Genomic DNA, 26,968 nt, shown 5'->3' on the forward strand with positions numbered 1-26,968 from the left:
GTGTGTGTGTTATTTGGGGTGGTTGTTAGTGGTCGGGATGAGAGGCCGAAATACTCGCGGCGGCTCGAGGTTACATGGGACAGGGGTGGGAAGGACTCACAACTCAAAAACTTCGCGTTGGCGCGAACAGATACCATCAAAAGGACCTTTTCCATGTGAGGTTGGGAAAAAGTGCCATTCTGCTTTAATTTTAAAATAATTTTCATGGTTGCATACATTTTTGAAATTTGACATTAAGCGAATGGCTAGAGATGCTAGTATTAGAAAGTCAGCAGAAATTAATAACGCCAAAAATTTTTTCGATTGGGCTGTGTCGCAAAAGGTGAAAGACCAATTTAAAAAAGCTTGGGAATTTATCTATGCAACTGAAAATGACTATTCAGAGGCTGACAAATTTCTTCAGGAAAGATTTTCTAATCTTGTTACAATTCCTGGAACAAAAAAATATCATTCATTTATACCAAAAGACGAACGAAGCATTTTTGCTAGTGAATTCTCAGATGCACATGAAAACCAAGAAAGTACAGCATGCTTTGTTCTTAATAATACAAAGAAACGGAAATCTTCTGGTGTTAGCAACCAAAGGCAATCTTCCCGGTTGAAAAATAGATAGTTTAAAGATGAAAATGTAAGTTATATACTGAATAATTGAATAAATAAAATTAAAAAAAAAAATAATAATCTTAAAGAATCCCTTTTTAGTGTAATGAAAAATTGAGGCAGAAATAGTTTTTTTTTTCAGTTTTTCTTAGCGGTGAAATTTTTCATGAAAAATATCATCCATTCCGACTTATACTTCATCAAAACCAATCCCATATCCTTTTTTCAGATGTTTTAGAAAATTTGTAATTGCTTTGATAAAAAATCTTTGTTTTTTTTTCGATACTTCGATTGAAATATGGGTCTTCAAAGAAAAGGCTTATATGGTCATATTCCACAAAATTGGCCATAAATCAAAAACGAAAAAAAAGTACATTTCAAAAATTTCAGCGATTATAGCTTATGAAATTACCTTCTCAAAAATATATTTTTGAAAGTTTTCCACTAATTGGAACATAGTTTTTCCGGCTTTTCTTTACGAATTTTCTCAACGGTGGAAAATTTTGTGGAAAACTGTTTCCAGTTAATATTTTTTTTTATTCCCGAGAAAATTTGCTTTCATTTTCATAAAAACTTTGTTTCTACGATGCTTTCATAGCTCTCACAGCTTGCTTGGGAAGCTTTCACAGATTCCTTGGGAAGCTTTCCCAGTATCTTTGTGAAGCTTTCGCAGCTTCCTTGATGAGTTTTCACAGCTTCCTTGAGACGTTTTCACAAATTTCTTGGCAAGCTTCCACAGCTTCCTTGAGGAGCTTTCACAGCTTCTTTGAGAAGTTTTCACAGCTTCCTGAGTAAGCTTTCACAGCTTCCTGGGGAAGCTTTCACAGCATCCTTGGGAAGCTTTCACAGCTTCCTTGTGTGCTTAAGCGACTGAACTTATGATAACAAATGTTGATTTGACAGCTGCTACGGATTGATTCGACTTACTTTGTACGAGTGTACGAGACGAAACAAAATGTACAAATGAACTCAGAAAAACAGCGTTTTATGCGAGGAAACTCATCAATCTGACGATTATACCCACCGTGTGTTGATGTAATTTGTATGAATAAACGAGTTATTACGTGAACTTTCATGCGACTTCTGGTTGTCTGGGGAAGCTTTCACAGCTTCCTTGTTTAGCTTCCACAGCTTTCTTGGGAAGCTTACATAGCTTTTGAGGAAGGTATGTCTGACGATGGCAAGCCACATAATGACTGGAAGATAAAGAATTTTTTTAGTTTACTTTAGCTTTAGCTTTAAAAGTAAACTAGAATAATTTTCTTCCTCGAAAAGTAAGTTTTATCATCTTCTCAACAGTAAAAAGTTTCACAAGCTTCTCTGCTGGGCTTTGCAAGAAGCTTTTTGCAGCTTCCTTTTGATGCATTAACAGTTGCCTTGGGACTTTTCACAGTTTGTGGAAGTTTCCTCACAGTTTTGTTGCAAAGCTTTTTTTCTTTTACTTGCAGTCTTCTTAGAAAGCTTTTTAAGCTTTAATGAAAAACTTCTCACAACTTTCATAAGAAGTTTTTTATGTAATTTTTAGCCTTTCACAGCTCTCATACTTGTTTTTGAAACTTTTAATAGTTTTTTATAAAGCTTTTCAGTTTCTATGAGAAGCATCAAACAGCTTCTTTAAGATATTTTTCACTTTTTTCTGGGAAACCTGTCACAGCTTCCCTAGAAATTTTCTTACGTTCCATGGAAAACTATTCATTCAACTTCTTTGGGAAATTTTTCATAGTATTTTGAAGCCTTTGGTCAAAGCATTCCAACTTTAAGCAGATTCAACATCTTGTTCAGAAAGCTTTTCAGAGCTTTACTTGCAAATTGGATGGTTTTCACAGTTTTGTTGGGAAGCTTTCAACAAATCTCATGGGAAACCATCTATTAATCTTTGAGAAAAATTTTCACAACTTTCTTGTGAAGTTTTCAATAGCTGCTCTGGGAATCTTTCTTCAACTTCTTTAGGATGCTTATACAGTGGGATTCCGTTTTTGGCAACAAAGTTGAAATTTTCAGTTGCCAAAAACGGAACCGTGCCAAAATCGGAACCCATATTTCAAATTTTATTTTTCAAATATTGGTTTTGAAAGCATCATTACAATGTTAATATATCATTTTTATGGAATCATAAGGCGTTGAGACTTCGAAAAAGTTCACTTCGAAGCATTTTCCCGGAGGGTTATACTATGCTATGAATCTATAGCTCCGTAATATTAAATCTGGCAAACGATTTTCTGGTCGCGTTTCTACGCCTCAACGTCTTCAATTTTTCTTAGAAGCTTAATGCATAATTTTTGTATAGGAGGGCCTTGTAAAACCAATAATCGCATAAGTGACTTTTATTGAAGAACTGGACATTTTCTTAAAACTATGAGAGAAAACGAAAAAAAAAATGTTTTCTTTTAAAGACGTATCTGCGAATCAAAAGCGCTGGGTATTGCAAAACGGCATAACCTTTTTTTCTAATTAAATGAACATTTAAAATCAGTTCAACTTTTGGACTTAAGCGTAAAATTTGAAAAATTCGATGAGTTTAGAATTGCTCCTTCAATTTATGTTTCTAATAAAGTGAAGCATTTTATAATGAATGGTTGACAGTATCAAAAGGGCGAACATAAACATGAGAAGATGCATAAATGTCTTGTAATTGTGTAGAATTTAAGGTGAAGATGAATCGAAGCCAAAGTTCAAATTTTCAAGAGCTCGGATCTGGAGAAGCAAACATCCGTTTGAGCTGAAAACCTAATCGTATGCTTACCACCAGCTAGTAATCAATCGAAGTTTTCAGCTTAAACGGAAGTTTGGTTCTTCAGATCCGTGCTCTTGAAAATTTGAAGCTTGGCTTCGATTCATCTTCACCTTAATTTTTACTTGAAATAATTTTTAACTCAGTTAGATATATGTTTTACACCTGCCTTATGAAATCAATTGAAATTTACAGGATCCTGTTATAACACCTCAAGAACCTTATAGGAAATCTGCAGAAAAAACGCTTGAGCTCTGAAGCATCTTGCCAAGCATCCGTAGGATCTCGCAGAGCGTTCTCAGGATCTTGCTAAGGATTTTGCTATGAGTTAACATCTTGGAATTCCGCTCCAATGTTGCCGAAAATCCTCAAGTCTCCGATGAAAAAAATTAAAAGTTCATTATTAACGCTTCAATGGTATTATTGAAAATAAATTGTATTATTTAATGAAATTTAAAAAAAGTTATGATACACGACATTTTGCTGTACATATTTGTATCTATTATTGCGGTGTGTTTTTACATACGCAATGTATGTAAATCCATAATAATAAAGACAGCGAGACAAAATTTATGATTGTAACTCTGTGTGAATCATAGATTTTTCGTTGCTCTTATGTCGGTGCTGGTGCTTTGTTCGAACAAGCTGAACAAGAAGAACAGTGTTTTTTTTTATTGTATCGCCTACTGGCAGACTCAAGTAGGCTGGTCACTTAATATGATTGCCTATGAAAAGAGGTTGGTCTTAAGTTGAGATACTGGTGGAGATTATTGGTGTCATGAAACGTTGCCTATGTATGACCAATGACCATTCTGAAGTAAATAAGCGCGTACGCGAGTGCTTAGTAGTTGGTGAGATTTGGGGAAACATCGACGAAAATGGAGATCTGGAATGTAATCGGTGTGGAGTTGACATGCTTTTCAAGTGACTAAAGTAACAGACACGATAATATTTACAAAAATTTACAAATTTTAATGGTATTGAAAAATGTTGCCAAAAACGGATCCATTTTGTTGCCAAAATCGGGGGGTGCCAAAATCGGAGCATGCCAAAAACGGAGCATGCCAAAAACGGAATCCCACTGTAACACATTTTTGTGGAAAGTATATCAACTACAGTTTTTCCATGCTTTATCTCAGTTATGCTTTACAGCTTAATGTTTACAGCCTCAATGTGATGCTTTTCTCAGCTTTTTCGGCAAGCTGTTCACTACTTCGTCCTTCACAAGCTTTTAACAGCTTGCAAAGCTTTTCATTATGTCCTTACAAAGTTTTATCTTGGGTTTCACAGTTTTCTTGAGAAGTTTTTTGCGACTTTTATGCAAACTTTTTTATAGCATGCTTGTGAAGGTTTTCAATTTCCATGAGAGCGTTCACTCCAAAACGGTAGCTTAGCTGAGCCCGGGATCAAACCGGGGTGCTACCGAGCTGTCAAAAAATCGTCGGCAACGATATTTGGGACTCTCCGGTGGATGTACGGCTGGTGGCATATTCTTTGTCATGTGTGTGTATTTGTGAGTTCTCTGTGCATATGAAGAGAGGTGAATGTGATTATACACATTACTCCAACAATTCCGTAGAGAAATGTCTCCAGAATTAATGAAAAAAATAGAATATGCTAATACCCGGAATGAGAATGTAGTTGATCTCCAGGAGTTTCTTCAGGAATTGTTCCAGAAGTTCCTTCAAGAATTCCTCCAGGAGTTTATCTTCATGAATTCCTCCAGGAGTTCTTCCAGAAGTTCCTTCAGAAGTTTTTTTGTTTAAGAAATTCCTCCAGGAGTTTTTTCAGGAATTCTTCCAGGAGTTCCTCCAGGTGTTCCATCGGGAATTACTCCAGGAGTTCCTCGAGGGACCCGTTAAGAAGTTCCACTAGAAATCCCTATGGAGCTCTTCCAGGAATCTTTCATGGTATCCCTTCAAGGATTCCTTAACTAGTTCCTCCCGAGATTTTCCTTAATGGATTCCTCCATGATTTCTTTTAGGAGTTCCTTCAGGAATTCATACTGAAGTTTCTTCAGGAATTATTCCAAGAGTTCCTTCAGGAATACCCCAGGAATTCTTTCAGAGATTCCTCTTAGCATTCTTCCTGAAGTTTCTTCAGAGATTCCCCCAGGAACTCCTCCAGGGATTTCACCAGGATTTCTTTCAGGGAGAGTTCCTTCATGGATTCCTTCATAAGCTTTTTCAGGGATTCCTTCAGTTGTTAAGAATTCTTCCGGAAAATTCAGGAGGAATCCATGAAGAAACTCCCGTAATCTTGAAGGAATCCTTCTAGCGGCTTAAAAAGAAATTCCACAAGATATTCCTCAGGGAACTCCCCCAGGAATTCCTCCTTGTAGTTCTCTGGAAAATCTGCAATAAAAAGCTTGAAAATCAATTCTGAAAAAATCCCTTAAATAATCACTGGAAGAATATCTCTAGGAATTTATGGATGTATGCTTTGAGGAATCCCTTGAGCAGTCCTGGAATATCCTGTAAGAATAACTGGAGGAGGAAATCTCTGGAGAATATGCCGTAAAAGTTTCACTAGGTTTTCCATCGGGAACGTCTTAACGAATCTGCTCAAGAATTCTTCTGGAAAATCCTGGACAAATGCCTGAAGAAACTCTCGTATGAATCCTAGAAGTCTTTGAGGAATCTTTTTGCGCAAGTTATTTATCAGGAAACTACTCCAGGAATTCCTTCAAGTAGTTCTCCGAAAAATTCTCCAGATATTTGTTTAGGAAGCATTGTCAGCTTCTTAGGAACGTTTTGGATAGCCTTCTTGAGATGCATTTTGAAGCTTTTGTGGGAAATATCACAAGCATTTTAGAAAATCTGCCCCAGCTTTTGTGAATTTTTTACAGCTTATTTGGAAGTTTTTTCACTGCTTTATTGCAATATTTTCTGCTTATTGCAAGCTGATTGGATAATTTTACAATTTTCTCGAAAAAAGTTTAAAACCTGCTTTTGGGAACTTTTTAGAGCTTCTTTTAGAAACTGCGTCCATGAGAAAATTTCACACATTTGCTTTGCAAAGTTTTTCTTATTTTTTTCACGAAGTTTTTTTTTTACAATTTCCTTGTGAAACTTCCAGCAGCCACCGTGAGAAGTATTTCACTACCTTCTTAGGGAGCTTTACACAGTTCCCTTGAGGTGATATGCACAGATTCCTTTGAAATTTGTTTCCTCTGATGTACTATTATTTCGTTTCCTTTTGAGAATTTTTCACAGCTTCCTTGAAAATCTCTTGAAAGTTTCCATGAGAATTTTCACAGCTTCCTGGGATTCTATAATTTAGTAGGAAAGCTTTTGAAAGTTTCGTTGCAATGCTTACTGTATCCTTACAAATCTTTACCAGCTACTTTGGAAAACTTTCGCATATTTTTTTAGAAGTTTTCATAGATACTCTGCAGAAACTTTTCTTTGGTTCCTTGGTATGATTTCAAATCATCTTTAGGCAGGTCTGGGTCGTTTGGTACATAGGACATTTGGCATAACGGTCATTTGAGATAATTGTCATTTGCCATAACAGTTTTGAAGAACATGAAGAACAGGCCTCTTTCGAAAGAATGAGTATGGTTTTTGGTTATGCCAAATGACCAGTTTGTCAATGGCCGTTATTCCAAATGCTAAATGACTTTATATTCAATACACCGGTCCGTTTAAAGTCGTCTAACACCACAAACGAAGTGAGCATCTAATCTGCCACACTTGATATCGAGCCATACAGCGTTACAGATATCAACCCAATTAGGTTCGCCAGAAAACAATGTTCTAACCTTATCTGGCACCGATCATTTCAAAAGCAGTTCAACTTAGTTTTCTGAAAATCAACCCAATTTAAGCTCTATTAAGACAAATGTTTTATCTTAAGCTACAATAACAAGAAACAAAATTTCAAAAATATTTGGAATAAATCATAAATATTTCCACTTTATTAAGCGAGATTAGGCATGGAATGATTACACAATAATTCTCATCAATTTACGATTGCCATATAAACAAATAAAAAAAAATTGTAAGCTTGAATGTTGTAAAAAATTATACAAAAGTCTCAAATCACAGCCACCGAATAACTCACCTTAGTTGTCATCAACAACAAAATCAGAATTCATCCGTCTACCCTCACGTTTGTTTTATGCCCCAGCCATTACTTCGGTACAAGTCTGGCGCGAGGATTACGCTCCCAGGAGTTTACCCCATAAAACTTTACATGATGACACAAAAAGTTTATTTGCAGTGATCTGCCATCGGACCAGGTGCGCCGTGCTCGGAGATTGATGGCGTCGTCGGGAAAGTTAGAAGACTTTGCTCCAGCCCCTAGATTTGCAGTTTACAGAAAGTCTTGTTCGCTGTTTGCATAATAACCGTCTAGGGTGAATGGTTTCCCAATCGGTTATACGCGTACAAATTACAGTCTTGTAAATTTTTCAAGATATGCCTGAAGCAGACATCTTTCGCAGTCTTCTGGGAAGATTTTTGGCGGATATCAGACAAGGTTATCGGACAATTCTTGGCGTAAGGCTTATCGTATTCATCCCGCAGTTCCAAGTGGGATATAATGCAATTTTTTGGATTTTTTACAATATTTTCAAAAACAAAATCTTAAAACTGAGACCTTTGTGGATTTTTGGTGAAAATCTGAAACAAGACTATCAAAACGGATTCCTGTGAAAATCTATGACGAATTGCAGGTGGAATTGTAGGAGTCTCTCCAAGAACATCACCTGCAAGGCTTTTGAAGAATTTGGGCAAAATCCTTCTGGTCTGTCCCCTGAGAAAAATACGAAGTGAACTCCTGGTTGGATTTTTAGTGGATTTCTACAGAGGATCGTAGCAGATTTATAACATGGTTTCCAGACGTGAACTTGAAATGTCCCTATGTACCTTATTTAGAGCTGCACTCAAAAAATCAGGATCCAAAATATCAGACAAATTATTTGTTTACAATAATTTTCAATTTAAAAATCTTAATTTTCAAGGGTCCGCGCGTTGTTTGTAGAACTTGAAAGATCCAAAGAGATTGGAAACCCCTGATCCAGCCACGGTATGGATCGAATTTGGTTAGCTAGTCAACTTGAAGGCAAACAAGACAAGAAAAAAATCGAGTGTGGATTGAAAGTTTGATGAAGGCTTTAACACCAAGCTCAAACACAGAGACGCGTCGAGGAGAATTTTTCCACTTTCGATGACACGCTTGTCCGTTCTCTGGAACCGTTCTTTCCGACGACGACGGTCAGTAGCGTGACGGAACATTTTCCACTCTGTCACATGCGATTTGTCGTAGGAAACGTCAATTTCTGTGAACATGGACGCACAGAGGTTCAGTTTTTCAAAGAGCTGGCAAGAATCCAATTTTCTAATATAGTTCTAAGGTTCTAAGGTTCTACAATATCAAATATTTGAGAAAACGAACGAAATTTAAAAATGTCTACCACAGTTCCTCTTCCACAGTTATTATTTGAGAGCTTTTTTGCCAAAGTAGCCGTTTTCGCATTCGTATATCGTGTGGCAGGTACAATGATACTATATAAGCACAGGGAAGTCAAGAAAATTTGCATTACGAAAACATCCTGGACCGACCGGGAATCGATCCCAGACACCTTCAGCATGGTTTTGCTTTGTAGCCGATTCTAACCACTCGGTTCCTATTATTGAAGATCCGTCAAATTATTTAAGAACATATTTTACATACTGTTCTTTTTGTCTAAGTTGCCCTAACTTATATTTTTCGCAAAAGTTGAGTCTCAAAATTTATGAAAACCAGCAATTTTGTTAGAATGCTGTTCTATGCCCGATAATACTCTATATTTAATCCTAAATCGTGTTCCAGCATATTTTTCATAGCTCAAAAATAAGTCAATTATCCAGTAAACGGAATTTTCCCCATGAGTTTTTTTTTATCTGTACCACTGTAGAACGTGGACAATGGATGAATAGCGCTTTTCAAGCACTGACCAAAGAGTGTTGATGCCAGAACGGATTTTGAGGGCTGATGGGTTGATGTTGAGGGCAAATAGTGATGAAGGATGATGATGACGATGGCTCGGCAGATGATGTGATTACAGTCCGGTAAGAGCCGTTGATGGCTCCTGGTTGGATGGGTGCAAAAAAGAACTCTTTTTGCCTGGAAGATTGCGGCGGTGCTTCTCAATGTACGCGTATCCTGCCCATGTTCGCATGGTCGACGTAACCACCAAAACTGTCTTTGCTACGAAAATGTTTTTTTTGTGTCCCCAGTTGCATTCTTGAATATTTCAACAATTTCAGTCAAATAATCTGTGCATTTGTTAAAAATAGGAATTCAAAGGTCAATCGGTGGAAATTTTTTGAATAATTCCTTTCTTTCGTCAAATGCGTCGTTTATGCGTCCAATCAGTAAGTTTGATGAACATCAGCCCTCTGTCATAGCAACCTGATTTATACGCTAAATGCATTTTGGTTATATTGACGCTTACGTCGACTATGAGAACATGGACAGGAACAAGTAAGAGCGACCAAAATCTTATGGCAGAATGAAGAATACCGCTTGAGATAGGTAGACATTATTGCCTTTATTTGTGAGACTATTAGCTCGTGGCTGGTTAGTCATGGATAGACATAACACTTCTTCAATTCCAGCTCGTCTAGGGACCTTTGGAGAGATTTCGGGACAATTCGAGTCGCTGAAACGACTACTGGAACTATATGGACGTCCTCTTGGTGCCACATCTACTTCAACTCCTTTTCCAAGTCATGGTTTTTTTCTTGGAGAACATTGCTTGCACATTGTGGTCCAGCGGTACAGCAATGTCGTTGAGTGTAACTCGTTTCATCCTTTTGTCGTAGTTAGACTACAATACCGGGGCGGTTGGTACGGATGAGGACGACCGTTATGATCTTGCGATCCCAGTACAGCTTTAAGAACTGTTTTCCAGAACCGGGTCAGGCAGGTATTTGTGGTAGGGAACAAATAGTTTCATCAAGTTTTTGTTAACAGTGGCAGCTTTGTTGTGACGATAGAGGTAGGGTGATTACTAGCCGGATCAGCCTACCTCGATCGACGCAACGAACAGCCGGTAACGACATGCTCGATAGTCTCCCCTACATAATTGCACTTTCTTCATGTCTTCGTGCAATATGTACAGTCGATAGTGTAGAGAGCTGCTAAGAAGTCTGTCTTTGGTAGTGGTTAAAAAGAAACTAATTTATTTTCATAAATCTCATATAGCTATTAATATCAAGGTTTGCTGAGATACCGCTTCAACAGTTCTCCTCAAGCCGCAGAGATTCCCTTCATCTTACGACACTATTGGCATTGGCAACTTGCTCCTCCGTGCCAACGTACGCACGGTTCAGTATATCTATTGTTACAGCTCTAGTTATCGTCCTCATGAAGCTTCCTGCACAGCGGCTGGTACAGACATGTACTCTGCCTCACAGGTAGATAGTGCCACCGTCAGTTGTTTCTTGCACATCCATGAAATGGCACCACCTTGGGCCAGAAACACGTTGCCGCTAGTCGACTTTCGTTCGTCTGGATCGGATCCCCAATCTGCCGACAATGCTGGAATTTGCATCTTTCTTATAGATCAGGTTATAGCCGGAAGTACCACGTAGGTAACGCAGAACGTGCTTCATCGCTTCCAGAGTTTGAGTCCTGGGTTGTTGTTGAATCGGCTGAGCGTGTTCACCGCAAAAAGTATGTCCGGTAGAGTGCTCTGCACTGCATCAAATACATGAGAAACCCGACAGCTTCCTGATACGGAACGTCCTTCATTAGAGCAGATTCATCGTCGTCCTTCGGGCTTGCTTCCTTTGTGAGCTTCTCGCTGTAATTCATCGGTACATTTACGGGTTTGCATTGATGTATGTATGTATGTAGGTAGCCACCAATCCTTGCTTGAGTCTTGCTCTGCATGCGGTTCCACTCAACAGTAAGGTCAAATTTTATTACCAATCTACATTCAACATATCGCTGTATGAAGGGCCAAAAGGGGGGTGGCGGACCCGTAAGTAGAAACACTTACGCGAAACCCGCGGGAAATAGAGAATCTCCTTCCAGCCATATGATCCAACAGATCGAGTATTAGAATTTGCAATATTTGTCGAGCTTTCCACGGAAAGGTTTGTTTGAAGAAGGGCGCGTCAAATCTTTTACAACTGTTGGAGAGAAAAGTACTAGACGCGAACGACTAATACTTGTCCTCCTGACTCCGATTGGCACTCCACTTCATTGTCCAGTTGTAAATTCAATGATGCCCTGATGCTCCCTCCGTCCCCAAAACATGATAAATTCAATTATAGTGATATGTTATATAGTAGAACAGATTATAATATATATAATAATATGATAATAAAATATGAAAATAAAATTATAGTAACAATAAAATGTAACGCAGTAAACAGCATCTAAATACATGTAGTATTATATTGGGCGACATATATTTTTCTTTTGAATATTTTTCCTACTGATGATATTAGGCTGGTCGAGGGAAAAATGATAAAAATTAACAAATAATTTGAATAAAAATAAAAAAACAGCGTTTTGTTAATAAAAATTCCGGATACATCATAATAAAATTTCAGCTTCCATATGTTTAGGGAGGACAAACAAAATAATATTACATCCGACGCTTCGTTTCATTCGCTATAGCCTACTGTAGTAAACAAGGACAATTACATTAAATTCATTTTAAGTAGCAGCATGTAGTGCAATGATGTTACGGCACATTTCCCTAGACTCCGGCTGACACCTTACTACATCGTCCATCTGTGACTTCTCTGATGCCCTAATGCACCCTCTCAATACCCAGCATATAATAAATGAAATAATTATAATAAAATATATATAATGGAATTTATAGTTGTATATGATATGAATATAGATGTTTCAGAATTTCCATTCTTTAAATGTAATGAATTGAACCTCATTAGGTAGTCTCCAAAATAAGGACGAATTATGACGAAAATCTACGATGACTCCATGATGCTTCTAAAAATTATGCCAATGAATTAGTATAACAAACCAATTATAAATAAGTAATTCGTGCTCCTCCACTGGAAAAGTAGCTATAAGGAATGAAAATTATCTGTTATTTTATGATCCAAAGGAATTATGTGTATACCTATTTATAACCTTTGAACAGTAGATATAGTACAACGCTACACAATATGCGGAGAATCAGGTACTGTGAAGGGGTTGTCAAATGGTTACAAACTTCATATTTTCCATTAATACTGAAATCTTTCACTACTGCACTACACATGTAAAAGCTTTTTTTTTTTAAATGATTGATTGGTTAAACAATAGTAATCTGCAAAAATCTTTTAAATTATTCAACTTTTATGTTATTATTTGAGAAGCTATAATTTGGATATACGTATATGTATAAATAATACATATACAATTACACACCCGTTCAAGGACACGTTACATACTCGTAGATGTTCAATTTATACAAAAGTAAAATACACAATTGTTTAATAAGCATTTTTAAATAATTCATATTATATCTAGAAGAAAACAAAATCTATCAATATATTTATTAAATCAAAATTCACAAAACATCAATAGCAACAGACTCGCATCGCATTATTTAATTCCAGAACAACATTTTCCTCATGGACCGATGCACGAGTTTACGATTTGACGTTTGAGTGGTGCCGTGTTCTTTCATGGTCATGGCAACGAGTGAACTCGGCACCGCTCAAACGTCAAACTTGTGAACCCGTGCATTGGTCCATTGCCTGAAAATTATCGTCCCATGTACCGATGCACGAGTTCACCAATCCGACGCCCGAGCGGTGCCGCATTAACCCGTCTCCATGGTCGCGCAAATGATGTAAATAACACGGCACCCCTCAAACGTCAAACACTGAACTCGTGCATCGGTCCATACACCTACTCGTACTTACTCGATGTTTATCAGCAGACATTTACATATGTTAAAACTAGGTATCATCAACTTGGGAACAATACAAAACATCAATACATACACATGCAGGGAGAAACGAAGACTCACAACACAAGCTTCCCCACCTCGGTTTTTCGTTCAATGTTGCTCCTCTCTTAAACATATTCTCCGCATCACAAGTAGTCGCATACGCCGCTACCTTTCCATCGTCCGAGACCATTCACTAGACAACCAAGCAACATTGTTGCCGTTAGAATTCGACTACGATCGAAAACAGCACCACTCACACATCGAAAAGGCGAACTTTCGTGCTGTGCCAGAAGCAAGCTTTTAACGACTGATTTTCCAGTTACCTCTGATTTCGTCAAAACAGTGTTGTCAATTTTGCTGGTACGGAATGGACCAATGCACGAGTTGACCCCTTGACTTTTGAGCGGTGCCGTGTTATATATGTGACCATGGAAACCAGTGAATTCGGCACCGCTCAAACGTCAAATAAGTGAACTCGTGCACTGGTCCATTTTCATTACGACCTAAACATATTACACGGACACAACAAAGGCGGAATAGAATATATAATTAAGTGCTAGCTGGAATTAATCAATGTTAAATAATATTAAGGATGGATCTCACCGAAATGTTGTTGTCATTCTTTATGATTTTCAACATCAGTTGAACAGGAACGGAACACTACTGATTCACTATTTGATTTCTAACCAAGAATCTTCTTCCAAAAGAACACATTCGCAGCCATTCACCTTTTTTCCGTTCACTAAATGTTCATTTGCCCCATACTCCGTCCCCAAGTCCGTCCGAACACCGTTTACTTAGTCCATTTCAATTTATTCCAGTGGAGCTTTTCGGATTTCGTTTTCGAGGAAGCTTTTTCACTTTTACTCACACACTCGAGAGCTAAAACGGCGCTCATAATCATCGGCCTTATCAACTAGATTATCACTTTGAAATTAATATCCTCCATCACTCAGTAATAGCATGATCACTGTTTAGTATTTTGAACAACTTTTCCAATATAAACTACACAAAATTTCCGAAAAAACAGCAAAATATATCGGAGCACTAAATTCCCAGACAACCAAACGGCAGTGCTGCCAAAAAAGCTCACATTTACGGGTTTGCATTGATGCATATTAAACCGAATCTGCGTAGGCCTCTTGATCTAATGCGATGGAGTTGCTTCTCCTTTCGATCTGAATTCCAAGGCAGTGTTGCGCTTGCCCCAGATCCCAGCAGCTGGATAGCTGTTCCTTCAGCTTCTTCGTCCACATCCGGTCGTTACTGAACATCATCAGGTCGTCGACATATAGGCAACGATCAGAATCTTGCCTTCTCGGAAGCCGATGTAGACACACGGGTCGTTTCGCGTTGGTGTCAGTTCAAAACGTCGCAACGCTGCATCTAGTTTGTGGTTCCAAATTTGGCTCGACTGCTTCAAGACACACAACGCCTTGTTCAGCTTGCACGCCATCGTCTTCTTTTTTTTTCGTCCACGAAGCATGGAGGCTACTTCATGATATCTATTCGTCGGGGGGATTAAGAAGGCTGTAATCGCATCCATCTGGTCTATCGCCAGATCGTTGACCGCTAGTGCGAGAAAGTATTGCATCGAACTATAGCGAGCGACAGGAGCATACGATTCATCGTAATCTACCCCTTTTCGCTGCAAGTAGCCTTTAAGGACCAATCAAGCCCTACGTCAGGTCGGGTATCCGTCAGCATCACATTTCGTTATGAATTACCACTTGCATTAGATGGCTTTCCTATCCTTGGGAGTGAGGTGAGGATCCAGGTGTTGTTATCCACCTGAGCATCAAATTCCTCCTCCATGATACACTGTCATGAGCAGAGCTGCCAGGTGATTTGATAGAAAATCTGTATCCACCAGGTTAGAAAATCTGTGTCCCATACAAAAAAATCTGTGTACATACAAAAATTGTTGAAAGAAAATCTGTGTTCCATACAAATTGAATCTGTGTCAGAATAAGAAAATCTGTGAAATACAGATAAATCTGTACATGTGGCAGCCCTGGTCATGAGTCGCTATCCATCCGAGCCAGTGCTTCTTGATGCGAAGCAGGATCATCTCGCAATACGCCATCCATGCCAAATATAATCGCCACAAGACCATCGTAATCGCTCGGTCCACCAGTGGAATCGACAACAGGGAAACCATGGAAAGCGCTCGAATCACCGTCGGAGATTGGCTGTGGAAGTGGTAAGCCAGGTAGGCCAGTGCTGCCAATATGAAAGTCTATACTTGCCTGGCAAAACGTGCTCCCGTTCGCTGCGCCTCAACATCTTTGACCGAGGTGTTACGGTCTTGTGCCGCTATCATCGCTCGAAACACATTCTTCGAAGTCGTCATATGTTTTCGCTTCATCGTCGATCATCGAATCTTCTGTTTCGCAACAGGCATCTCCGATGCGGGGAATGGAACCAGCTCCTCGAAGTCCAATCGAACGAACGTTGTTGGTCCCTTGCGTGGGTCCACTGATCCCACTTGCGTCTATTTTGCTTTGGAACTTGAACCATAGATTTCGTTCCAAACACACGCTCCAGGTGTCCTTAGGGGCCACAGTGTGCCCACGAGTCGGAGATCGGTACCGACTCCGCCTAGAAGCCTTTCGATAATTTGCCTTCGAACAGTAGACACCATGCCATTTCTACTATCTATACTGTTGGTGCGTATACTCGTTCGTCGTCTCTTGCCAGATGCCTTCTCTCTGTTAGTATCCTTGAAAACTGTTGTGCAGGTATGCCTTACCATTGTCAGTCCGGATCGCTTTAAGCTTCTTGCCGATTTGGCGCTCCGCCAACTCATGGTGTGTCTTGAAGAGCGTGAATACTTAATCTTCTAATTTTGTTTTTCGGAAGTACACGAACAAAGGCCTTGTCTTGTAATCGATGAACGTGATGTATAGCCGATTACCGCCAAACAAGTTCATTCCATCGGACAGCTGATATCCGAATGGACTGGCCGCAAAACGTGTGTCGCACGGTATCCGTTCATCGGAAATGGTAGCTTCGTCTGTTTTCCCGTGTTGCAGATCCGACAATCTGCACTGACGTCTTTGTTAAGCCGGTTGCCAAACCACCAGCGAGCTTCTTCAGATTTCCGGCTCCGAGATGATCCATCCGTTTATGTCAGAGCTTGAAACTTCCTACAGCATAACTCGATTAAACTTCATTTGGTTTACTTACACCCTGGTCCAGCTTGAATTGGTGGTTGGAGTGGCTACCAGTTACCACCAGTCTGGCGTATTCCTCAGCGTTACGGTTTTTGACGAACTGCGCCGTGAAAGGAGAACTCGTCGCGCCAAACATCGTCATGTCAATGATGTAAATCTTCATCTCTTCCGACGCGCTTCCACAGAAAACGAACTACGCTCACTTGTCTGCTGCACGCACTCGCACTTGCAGATACATCTCCCTGATGTCGCCTCTAAAACCTACTACTCGCTCATGGAACTTCGCTAGAACATTGGGAAGCGGAGTCAACATCCCAACTTACATTGGTAGCTGAATGACAGCTTATTTAGCTAAAATTATGTTTATACAGCCTTTTTTCAGATGAATAAGGTGTTATTCAGCTGGAAATTTTACCTGGGATGTCCGGCCCCTTCAACAGCTTTGAATTCAGACACATCGTTACCGCCGCCGCTGCGTCAAACATCAGGCGCACTTTCCCTAGCTTCTTGGAATGCATCACCACGCTGATCGGCAAGTACCACACCTCTTCCAGCTAGAATTGCTTCAACTCCCCTTGTGTCGCTACGTGTATGTAGCTTTTCATCGCTTATCTTCTCGCACAGCTGATCGTCTTTCGCTAGTCGTCTTTCCAGGAAACGGAAACATTTCATCACCATCGGATAGCTATCTGGGAACAGTACTTCGTCCTCCTTCAACAACAGCCCCGTCTCGAAACGGTCACCAATTCGCATAGTCGTATTGCTGAGAATCGCCTTCGCTCGTTTATGTTCTTCGGATTCTGGCAACATCGCCACGGAAATCACCGATTCCTCCAGGGTATAAATGTCGTGCACTTCCTGATTCGAAACCGTTGACGACCGCTGTCTTCGACGTTGTGCGTCTGCAGGAATCCGGCTTGCTCATTACTTCCCTTCCTCTTCCGGAATGCGTGATCCGATGCAACGGGTGCAGTTTTTCCGTCATTTCCTGTATGAGCATTGGGTTGATGAGATGCTCTGTCACTCCCGTTGCCTCCAAATGGTCGGAAAGCTGCTGAACGACGACGACCATAAGTCATTTTTGATGATTTGCGGCACTGCACTCGGAGTAGCAACCACCACCACCACCACCACCACCACCAGTAGCAACTGGTGAGAAGGCATCCAGCGTTTGATCCATCAAGCACTCGTGCGAGATTCTCGACGTTGGAAAATCTACAGCGTGCGGAGTGGACGTCTCGTAGGCACTGATAAACATCGGCCATTCTTTGAGCCGTCTCGTGAACGTCCGAAGCTTCTTCGACAGGAACTGCCAAGTAGATAGTTGGGCCTTCGTTAGTCACGCATGATGATTTCGGGGCGTATTCCGAAGTCTTCCTCCTGCGACGAGCTTTCTTGACCTGGATACAAGCCTCAAGCCGCTTCTTCTTCTTCTTCTGCAACTCTGGATGCTCTAGTGGAGTTCACTTGTGGCTAACAGCAGGTAGCGAGGTTAAATCCTGCAGTACAGGCGGTGCAACGCCGGACGCTTTCGGTGTGGAGAACTTGCTGAAGGTTCCACGGTAATCCTCACGGTCTGCTTTCATCGGTTTGGCCACTTTCCGGTCTGATTTGCCAGACTTTCGCTTCTCAGGCTCGTCTTCATCTGTCTTTTATATTCCCGACTTCGCTTACTTGGACTTCCTACCTTCATGTTTCTCTCCATTTCCAGCTCCGAATGTTCTTCTTTACCGTTCTGCTACCTCTTTCCTTGCCGAATCGACCTTCACATTCTCCAGCTTTGCTTGCATCTGCTTCAGAATTTCATCGCGCTACTTCCGGTGGGTTTATTCTTCTGCCACCTGTAGTTCCATTTCCTCCTGCTCGTACGCCAAATCCATAACCCGATTCTCCTTTTTTTCTTGCCTGACGCGAAACCCAGAAATCAAATGCGGGAAACAACAAGCTACCGGCCAATCTCCCTCACTTGCTGCCTTTCGAAGGTAGTAGAGAGAATGGTAAACCGCCGACTAACGCACCACCTACAGCAACATGGTCTACTCGACCACCGGCAACACGCCTTCAGGCCGGGGTATGGAACTAATACCTACTTTGCGGCCCTTGGCCAGGTCTTGCAAGAAGCGAAGCATAAGAACCATCACACCGAGATGATCTCGTTGGACATCTCGAAAGCCTTTAACCGGACTTGGACGCCTTTCGTACTAGAAAAGCTGGTCAGCTGGGGCCTTACCGGTCATATTCTGCATTTTATCCGAAACTTTTTGACAAACCGTTGCTTCAGGGTAGCCATTGGAAACACAAAGTCTGCATCCTTTAAGGAGAAAACCGGTGTTTCGCAGGGATCCGTCATATCGGTAACCCTGTTCCTGATCATGATGGATGACGTTTTCGAGGATCTCCCTCCTGGAGTCCAAATATTTGTATACGCGGACGATATTCTAATAGTAGTGTCTGGACCAACAATTGCAGCTACACGCAGAAAAGCCCAAGCAGCCGTCTCTCGAGTAGTCAAAAGGGCTGCCTCCGTTGGTTTCTCCATGTCAGCTCCAAAGAGCATTCGATGCCATATATGCTCATCCGGGCATAGGATTAGTGGGCCTCCGATCGTCATCAACAACCAAGCTATACCTGTTCGTAAGACAGCAAAAGTTCTTGGAGTCATCTTCGACCGCGGCCTGACCTTCAAACCCCACTGTGAAGCAGTCAGAGCCAACTGTCGTAGCCGCCTGAACCTAATGAAATCTTTCTCGAGACCGCACCGCAGCAACAACCGAGGTATCCGGTTCCGTGTCAGATTAATTAAACACTGTCTTAATTGAAACACTGTCTTCCATTTATAACCGCTACGTACGAATAGTTTCGGGTCTTCTACCGTCTACTCCAGCCGACGCAGCCTGCGTCGAGGCAGGACTACTTCCCTTCCGCTACTTGATCACTGCTACACTTTGTTCGAAAGCAGCCGCTTTTGCGGAGAGGACCGCTGGAAACGACAGAACCCGCCTCCTATAGAAGAGGCCGACATCCTACTGGACAGCATAGCCGGCGTGACGCTCCCTCCTATTGCCAAGATCCACTGGTATGGTGATCGTGACTGGCGCCACTCTTCTCTAAAATTCGACGGCAGAATAAAGGACAACTTCAGGGCAGGAAACTCATCAACACGGTTGCGACAATCCGTCGCCGAGCTCCTACGGTCTGATTATACGACACATCAGCTGCGTTATACAGATGGTTCCCTCTCAACGCAAGGGGTTGGAATAGGCATTGCGGATGACGAGCTCGCAGTAAGCTTAGGTCTTCCCGAACAGTGTTCAATATTTTCCGCGGAAGCAGCGGCTATATTTTACGCTGCTACCAAGCTCACTCCCTGTCCGATCGTCATAATCACCGACTCAGCAAGTTGCTTCTACGCTCTGCAATCGGTAGCTCTCCGCCATCCGTGGATTCAGGGGATAATCCGACACGCACCGCCCGGGGTTACTATTATGTGGGTTCCAGGGCACTGTAGCGTTCCCGGTAATAGTAGAGCCGATCACCTTGCAGGTTCCGGCTTTTCCGATCAACGATGCACCTGGCATGGCAGGCTGAGTGGACTAACGCGTGAGGGGCCTACTTGCGGAAAATTAAAGGAAGTGTCGATGCTTGGACAGATACCAAGTCAATCGGCCATACGCGGGTCTCCCACGATCTTGGAGGGACACGTTTTCACCGAATCTGCGAGGACTGCGAAACGAACAACACAGTTGAACACATAGTCTGTGTATGCCCGCTTTACAAAAATTACAGGCAGATGAACGAGATTTCAGGCAGCATCCGAGACGCTCTTGGAGACGACCCAACCTCGACTGCAACGATAATATCTTTCATCAAAGAAGCCGGTACTAAGTACTTTAAAATTTAGTATTCCTTGGCATCCTGAGTCAATATTTTGCGGCAAACCTTGCTTTAATTTACTTCGTGATTTTCCAACACCTCGGATATCGTCCGTTCTGAACTCATGTTTTGGTAGTCCTGTGACTACCCTTAATCTTTTAATATGTGGCTATTACCTTTAAAACTGTCCCACGATTAATTAATAACTGTGTTGAGAGTCTAAAATTAATTCAAAATACTTTGTAGTTTTTTCAGGCGAGTCCTTCTGACTCGTCCTGCTTATCAGACTGGGGATGAACCTGCCTAGGGTAGATAATCTCTCAATAAAAAAAGGAAAAAAAAAAAGAAGCAGCCAGAGTTGCTCGCTGTCACTATCAACGCTTGAAATTTGCTGATTTGTACATGCCGACTGAGGTGCAATTCGGGTCATGCGTTGTCGCATCACTATTGTTGATTGTCAAATCAAAATGATATTGATAGCTCGCAAGTGATATTGATAGTTTTAATATATCGGCTATCAGCTGATATGACTGATATTGAGCAACTCTGGAAACAACTTCATCTGGTGTTCCAACCTCTTCTTGTGAAGAATTTTCTCCAATTTGATTATCTGCATTCCCTTCTACATTTCTTGCTCGAATTGTCCCAACTCCTCTTCTAAGCCGGGTGGTCCCTCTTTGAGTTCAGTCAATACCGGAATTAGTTTACAATGAAATAACTCGGGAAAATCATGTAAAAATACATACAGTAGTGCCAATCGTTAACCTTGACGTAATGTCAAAATGAATAAGAAAAACTCTTAGAAATATCCCTAGTAAAATGTTTGGCAGGATTCTCCGATATTTTTATTATAAAACTTCTTAACTGCTGATTCCATTCGGTCTCCTTTTGTTTTCTTGGTTCCTGTTTGTTCTGTTTTCGTCATAAGGCCTCTAAAGCCTCGTATTTTTAAGACTCTTCGTCGCTACCAGCCCTACATTTTAAAACTTAACAATTTTGACTATGACATAGATAACGGCACACTGTGAATCACTAGTCTATAAGAGTCAAAGATTCGCCAGTTAAAATGAGAGTACATGAAAGTAGATCTAGATTTTATCCGGTTTCGACATCGATAGATTTCGGTAGACGTGGCGTGCATTTCTATCGTAATCGTTCTCGATTGACCGGGCTCAATCATCGAAGCTGCTGCAACAGTACACAATGTTCTTTATTCATCTAAAAAGGCGACCAAAACTAGCAAAACATAATTTTTTGACCTTTCTTATTTTTATTACTTGAAAAATTCTTATTTATTATATTCATACGATCTTTCATTGAAAACCTATTAAAGTTATACATTCTTTGACTTTAATCTTGCCAAATAGGCGTAAGTAGAAAAAATGCTAAATTTGGTATTTAAAATCAAGTACAAAATTCATATATAAGCTAAAAACTGTTTCCTTAATGTTCTGCAATATCTTAAGGTTTATCACTTCAATTGCAGGTCATGATGAAAAAGTATGTCAAGTTCTAGTACAACGTCAATAGTATAACTTCAATATTAGATCTTAGTAATATTGATGATGGGGACAGATCTGGTGTAGTAATTGGAACACATGCCTCTCACACCAAGAACCTGGGATAGAATCCCATCCCCAAGATAGTCACTTATGACAAAAAGTTATAGTGACAACTTCTTCGAAAGGAAGGTAAAGCCATCGGACACTAGATGAACTAATCCAGGGCCGAAAATCTCGTTAATAAAGAAACAAAAATATTGCTGATTTTTTATAAAATAAAACTACTCGTGTTGCGTCACGCCGCCGCCATTTTGAATATCACACTTTCAAGAGCATTCTTTAGACATTTTTTGCAGAATTTTTCTGATTTTCAAATTAAAGCTGTTTGAAAATATCAACACTTCACATATAAATATATAAATCATTTCAAAATTCTTCGAACTTGTTCTTCGAACAAGGCGATCAAACTAGTTTTTGGTCGTACTTTAGTTTTTTCGACCATTGTGCGCTAGCCAAACCAAAGCAATTCAAACCACCTCTGTTGATTCTCGGAAAAGACGGGAAGCGTTCGATTTTTGCCAAACCATTTCATCCGGTCGGTATTTGCTCTGCCAGTTTGGGACGAACCGATTCTTTTTTTTTCGGATTTAGTCAAACATCAGGAAATATACAGGTGGACAGCACTCGAACTCCACCGCAGCAGCATCAACCGTTCGTGGTTCGATTCCGATGGAAGTGATCGAACATGTTTGCGGAACGGATTTTCCGAACAGCTAGTGGTGCTTCGGTAGATTTTATATTTGAGCAGTCCAGAATTGCTGGAAGGAAATAGAGATTGATGGGATCTATGGATGATATCAAATTTTTTGTGCAGCTTCAAGGGTTATGAAGAAGATTTGGTGTACTTGGGCTTAGGAATTTCCTCAACAGCTTTTTTAAGGGGTAGCACAATACAAAAAAAAATTAAATACAGGTTTAAAGTCAAATAAAAAATCATAAAAAATCAATCTTTTCCTAACTCAGCCTAAAACCTGTTATCATTCCAGTAAATTCGACCTGAACCACAATTCCCATACGGTCAGCTCAATTAGACCTCGAAACTGAAAACTTACTGCTCCTATCGTGTACGGAATGTGAAAGGGCTGTAGATCACAGCGGGAACCACACAACGACCAGGGATTATTTTGTCCCCGTCTTATCATTCCTGCACTCCTGATTCAGCTCAGTCAGTCGGTCAAATCTCTCAGGAGGGACTAACTGGACTCTAAACCATCCAACAGTCGTCCATCTCGATTTGATTCCAGTCGCCACCACTCGCTGGCACTCACAGTAATTAAGGCTAATGGGTGCTTTTATCTAATTGAAAGTAGCAACACCCATCCGTTCCTTGCTGATGGCAGAAGCGTGCTACGATTTCCCTACACGAACCGGTGTCTCAGCCCTAAATCATCTCCCAGTGGGATGGACGACGACGGAATTAGCATTTTGCTGCGCTTCGTCCGATGGAAATGGGTTGAATCTGCGGTCTCTCTGTGAGGTCCCCAAGGATGTTTCGTTGTGTATCTGACTGGAAAATTTCCCACTCTACGAGATGTTGACAACGAAACATTTCATTTTAATAGAGGTTTGCAAACTTTTCCCCATTCAAATTAGGTCATGCATGGTAATCGCTTCGCAATTAAAACTATCGAAACAGCAATTTTCGGAATTGAATTTCGGGAAACTTTAATAACCGAACAACAGTAGACCCCAATCGCTCAACCAAGCCACATTTTCCTATTAAATTTAATCCGTGTCGGGGTTCCATCCCTCCTCCGACGACGAAACGAATCGAGACCACATTGTTGCCAACGGGGAGTCTGATCTAATTCCAAACAAATTTTACGCCATTCGCAACTTGTCTCTAGCTCTTCCTCTCGCTCTTTTTCATTTGAACCATCAAACCAACTAAACAAAATCCATGGGCGTAACCAGAAGTAGGACAATTTTTCAACTTTTGAACTCTTTAACGACTGTCACCTCGAATTAATAAAAACTGTGCCATGATCATTTATTTTTTGAAGACACCTAAACCTCTATTTACGTAATGGATTAGGGATTAATTTTACGAGAATGGAATTTTTGTTACGTAAATGAAATTCTTGCACTTTAAATTCAGTCAGTATGAAATTTCATAAATTAACATCAAAAAGACTACGAACAAGACAAGACTTTGATAGTCTTTTGAGTCTGCCTTGATTGTCGTTGGCAAGCTGGAATTATCTTGCAATTTGTCTTATAGGCTCACTCCAAAAAATATTCTAGTTACGCCAATGCCAACAAACCAGCATCCCTTCACATTCCACTCCCTTCCCATCTCGATACAACTCTCGGGTTTGTCCCGATATTGGTGTCTACATTCCATTACTAATCGCACCAAACTTGGCTGCTTTCATTTTCTCGTTCCATGCTTTCCATCTGGATGCTGTTCTCAACAACGACTCCGAATACGACTCCGATGACACCGGCGACCACCCATCGTTAAACTCCGGCTTCTATCAATCGACGTATTGGGGGACAAATTGGACAGACCACTGCTGAAGCAGATCAAAAACTCGGCCGAATCGCACATCGTGCTGGATTGTACGACCGAGAAAATCTACGAGGTGCTGAAACAGGCCCAGCAGATTGGGATGATGAGCGATTACCACAGCTATCTGATCACGTCGCTGGTGAGTATCTATCCGAAAGCAAAACCTGATTGTAGACTAGCGGTGTCGTGATTGGCAGAGGTGTCGGTTTTGAGTGATGGTGATTTGTGTGTGTCTAACTGATTTGAATGAGGTTTTTTGTAGGGATTCATTCAAAATTTTCAACCGTCTGTATTTTGGGTGTCGTTCTTTCGATTTTTTGCTAGATATTTGCTTTATTGAATTCAAGGTCTACCATGACTATAACATTTTGTCTTTCAAACTTGTGTCTGATTATTTCACTAAGGACTGTTCATTTTATAAAGTGGACACCTTATTTATGCTATATCTTTTTTATTTATTGATGAAACCGTAAACGGTTTTCTGTGTATCGTTCAACTATTATTCTACAATGTTATGAAAATACAGAAACATACAAAATGCTTTCGGTTGAAGAACTAAATAGTTTTTGCAAAAACTCCTAAGAAAAACTGTTCGTCAAGTTTAAGCATTATTTTTCGCATGAAAAAAATCCTAAATTTAATGAACAAATTGTATGTTGGTATCCTTTACAATTCAACTTAAGGTAGAGCTTTTAAAAACATCAATAATATTCCATCAGTTCCTGACGCTGAGTCACTTTAGTGATCTATTCCTTATGGTCAAATTTGCTGATACACCATCTTTTTACTACCAGCAAAAAAGTAAAGTAATAAGCGTGTTCAAAACTGGTTTAGATTACTAAAGAAACTATATATGTATAAAAAAAAAGCAAAATCTTGAGTTTTAACCGCATTCTTGGGTACCAAATTTACTCTTTATGGTCGTTTTATTGAAAAATCCCATACTTTTAAAATTATATACGCATGTTTATCGATCTAGAGCAAACTGTAAGCGTTTTTCTCAAAATATTTTGATAGGTAGTCTCAGAATAACACATTCTGAAAATAATACATGCGAAATAAATTCGATTTAATTCAAGCAGTGTTCCCAATCTTGATGATTGTCATTGTGCTTTGAGTGGTCTTCTGAAAATAAATTATTTGTTTTTCTATTGTGCTAAATATGACGTGATTTAGTCCAGCAACTCTATGAAGGCGTAAGTTATTTTTATTTTAAATAATATATTATTACTTCCGTCTGGACGTACTTTAAACCTTAAAATTCTACTCATATCAGTTCCATTTAAATTTAAGATATTTTTCTTTAAAAAAAATTGATAAAAAATGATTTTATGATATCTGCAAAATTGCTTCTCCAAAAATAACTTGATATTTTTAGCAAGCTTCTAATTGATGATGCTTTCTAAGTACAACCATTTTTTGAAAATAAAAAATAAAAATTGTCGAATTTTCCTGCCGATTTTTAATAATCCTTGATTTTGATAACCTCCAAAAATCGACCGTTCTAAACGTTGTGCCTTATTAGTGTGAAATCATATTATTTTGGTAACTTTTTTATTACCACAGCATTGTACAATATTAGTCGAACGATGTACAGAAAACCGATTTCGATTTCATTGATAAATTAAAAAGATATTAGTAGATGAAAATGATTAGTACTATACCATTTAATTCCACTAGAGTTTGTATTCTTTGACAGATACGCGTATTTCGACCTCAACTGTAAGGCCGTCTTCAGTCGAGTCTAGTACACGACACTGAAGACGGCCTTACAGTTGAGGTCGACATACGCGTATCTGTCAAAGTATACAAACTCTAGTGGAATTAAAAGGTATTGTACTAAATTCGGTTTTTTTATCTACTTATAGGTATTCTACTAAACAGCTCGAAGATTTTTTAAAAACATATTGCATGTCCAAAGTGTCCACTTTATAAAATGAACAGTCCTTATATATAATCAATTTTCAAAACTAGATGATGCAGTTCAAATTTCACAGTATGTTATCTGCAACGCAGTTATCTCAGGAGCAGCCATATTTTTGATGCTCCGTTTTCTATTGTAAATTTAGAAAACCAAAATGTATGATTCTGTGAGACTTTTATGAAGCCTCAAGCAAAAATTTCTGTGCATATCTCTGTGAAAACTTCTGTAGAAACTGCTATGATCACTTCTATAGAGGCTTAGAAAGAACCTGATGGAAACATTTTTAAAGATTTTTGTAAAGTCTTCTGTGGAAACATGTCTGAAGCTACTGTGGAGACATCTGTAGTGACTTCTTTGGAGACCTCTATTGATTTCCGTGAAGAATATTGTGGAGACTTCTATGGAGACCTTGTTTTAATTTATGTTAAAACTTCTGTGAGGACCTCAATAGAGACTTTGGGAAATATTCTTAGGAGATTTCTCTGAAGACCACAGTGAATGTTAACAACAAGACTTATGTAGAAATCTACACAGATTTTTAATTGAAACTTCCGTGGATTCTTCGATAGAGTCTTCTCTGGAGATCTCTATGAAAACTTTTATGGAAACTAATGAAGAAACTCCTGTGAAGACTACTATTTGTCGAGACTTCTGCTAGAAACTTATTTTTGTTGTAACTT

At 39.9% G+C, this 26,968-nt stretch overlaps 1 protein-coding gene across 5 annotated transcripts in view; it reads left to right on the plus strand.

Annotated features, from left to right (window-relative positions):
- LOC5574988 (glutamate receptor ionotropic, kainate 2) overlaps nt 1-26,968 on the plus strand; it is a 605,301-nt gene that overhangs the window by 371,060 nt on the left and 207,273 nt on the right. For all 5 annotated transcript variants that reach the window (XR_002499922.1, XM_021841975.1, XM_021841984.1 and 2 more), the window contains one exon: nt 24,362-24,503. Coding sequence is in view for 4 of the 5 variants with exons in the window: in XM_021841975.1 (XP_021697667.1) it covers nt 24,362-24,503 (142 nt within the window). In the remaining variant the exon portion in view is untranslated. The remainder of the gene's footprint in view (nt 1-24,361; nt 24,504-26,968) is intronic.

This window comes from Aedes aegypti, chromosome 1, assembly GCF_002204515.2.
Source record: "Aedes aegypti strain LVP_AGWG chromosome 1, AaegL5.0 Primary Assembly, whole genome shotgun sequence".
NCBI lineage: Eukaryota > Metazoa > Arthropoda > Insecta > Diptera > Culicidae > Aedes > Aedes aegypti.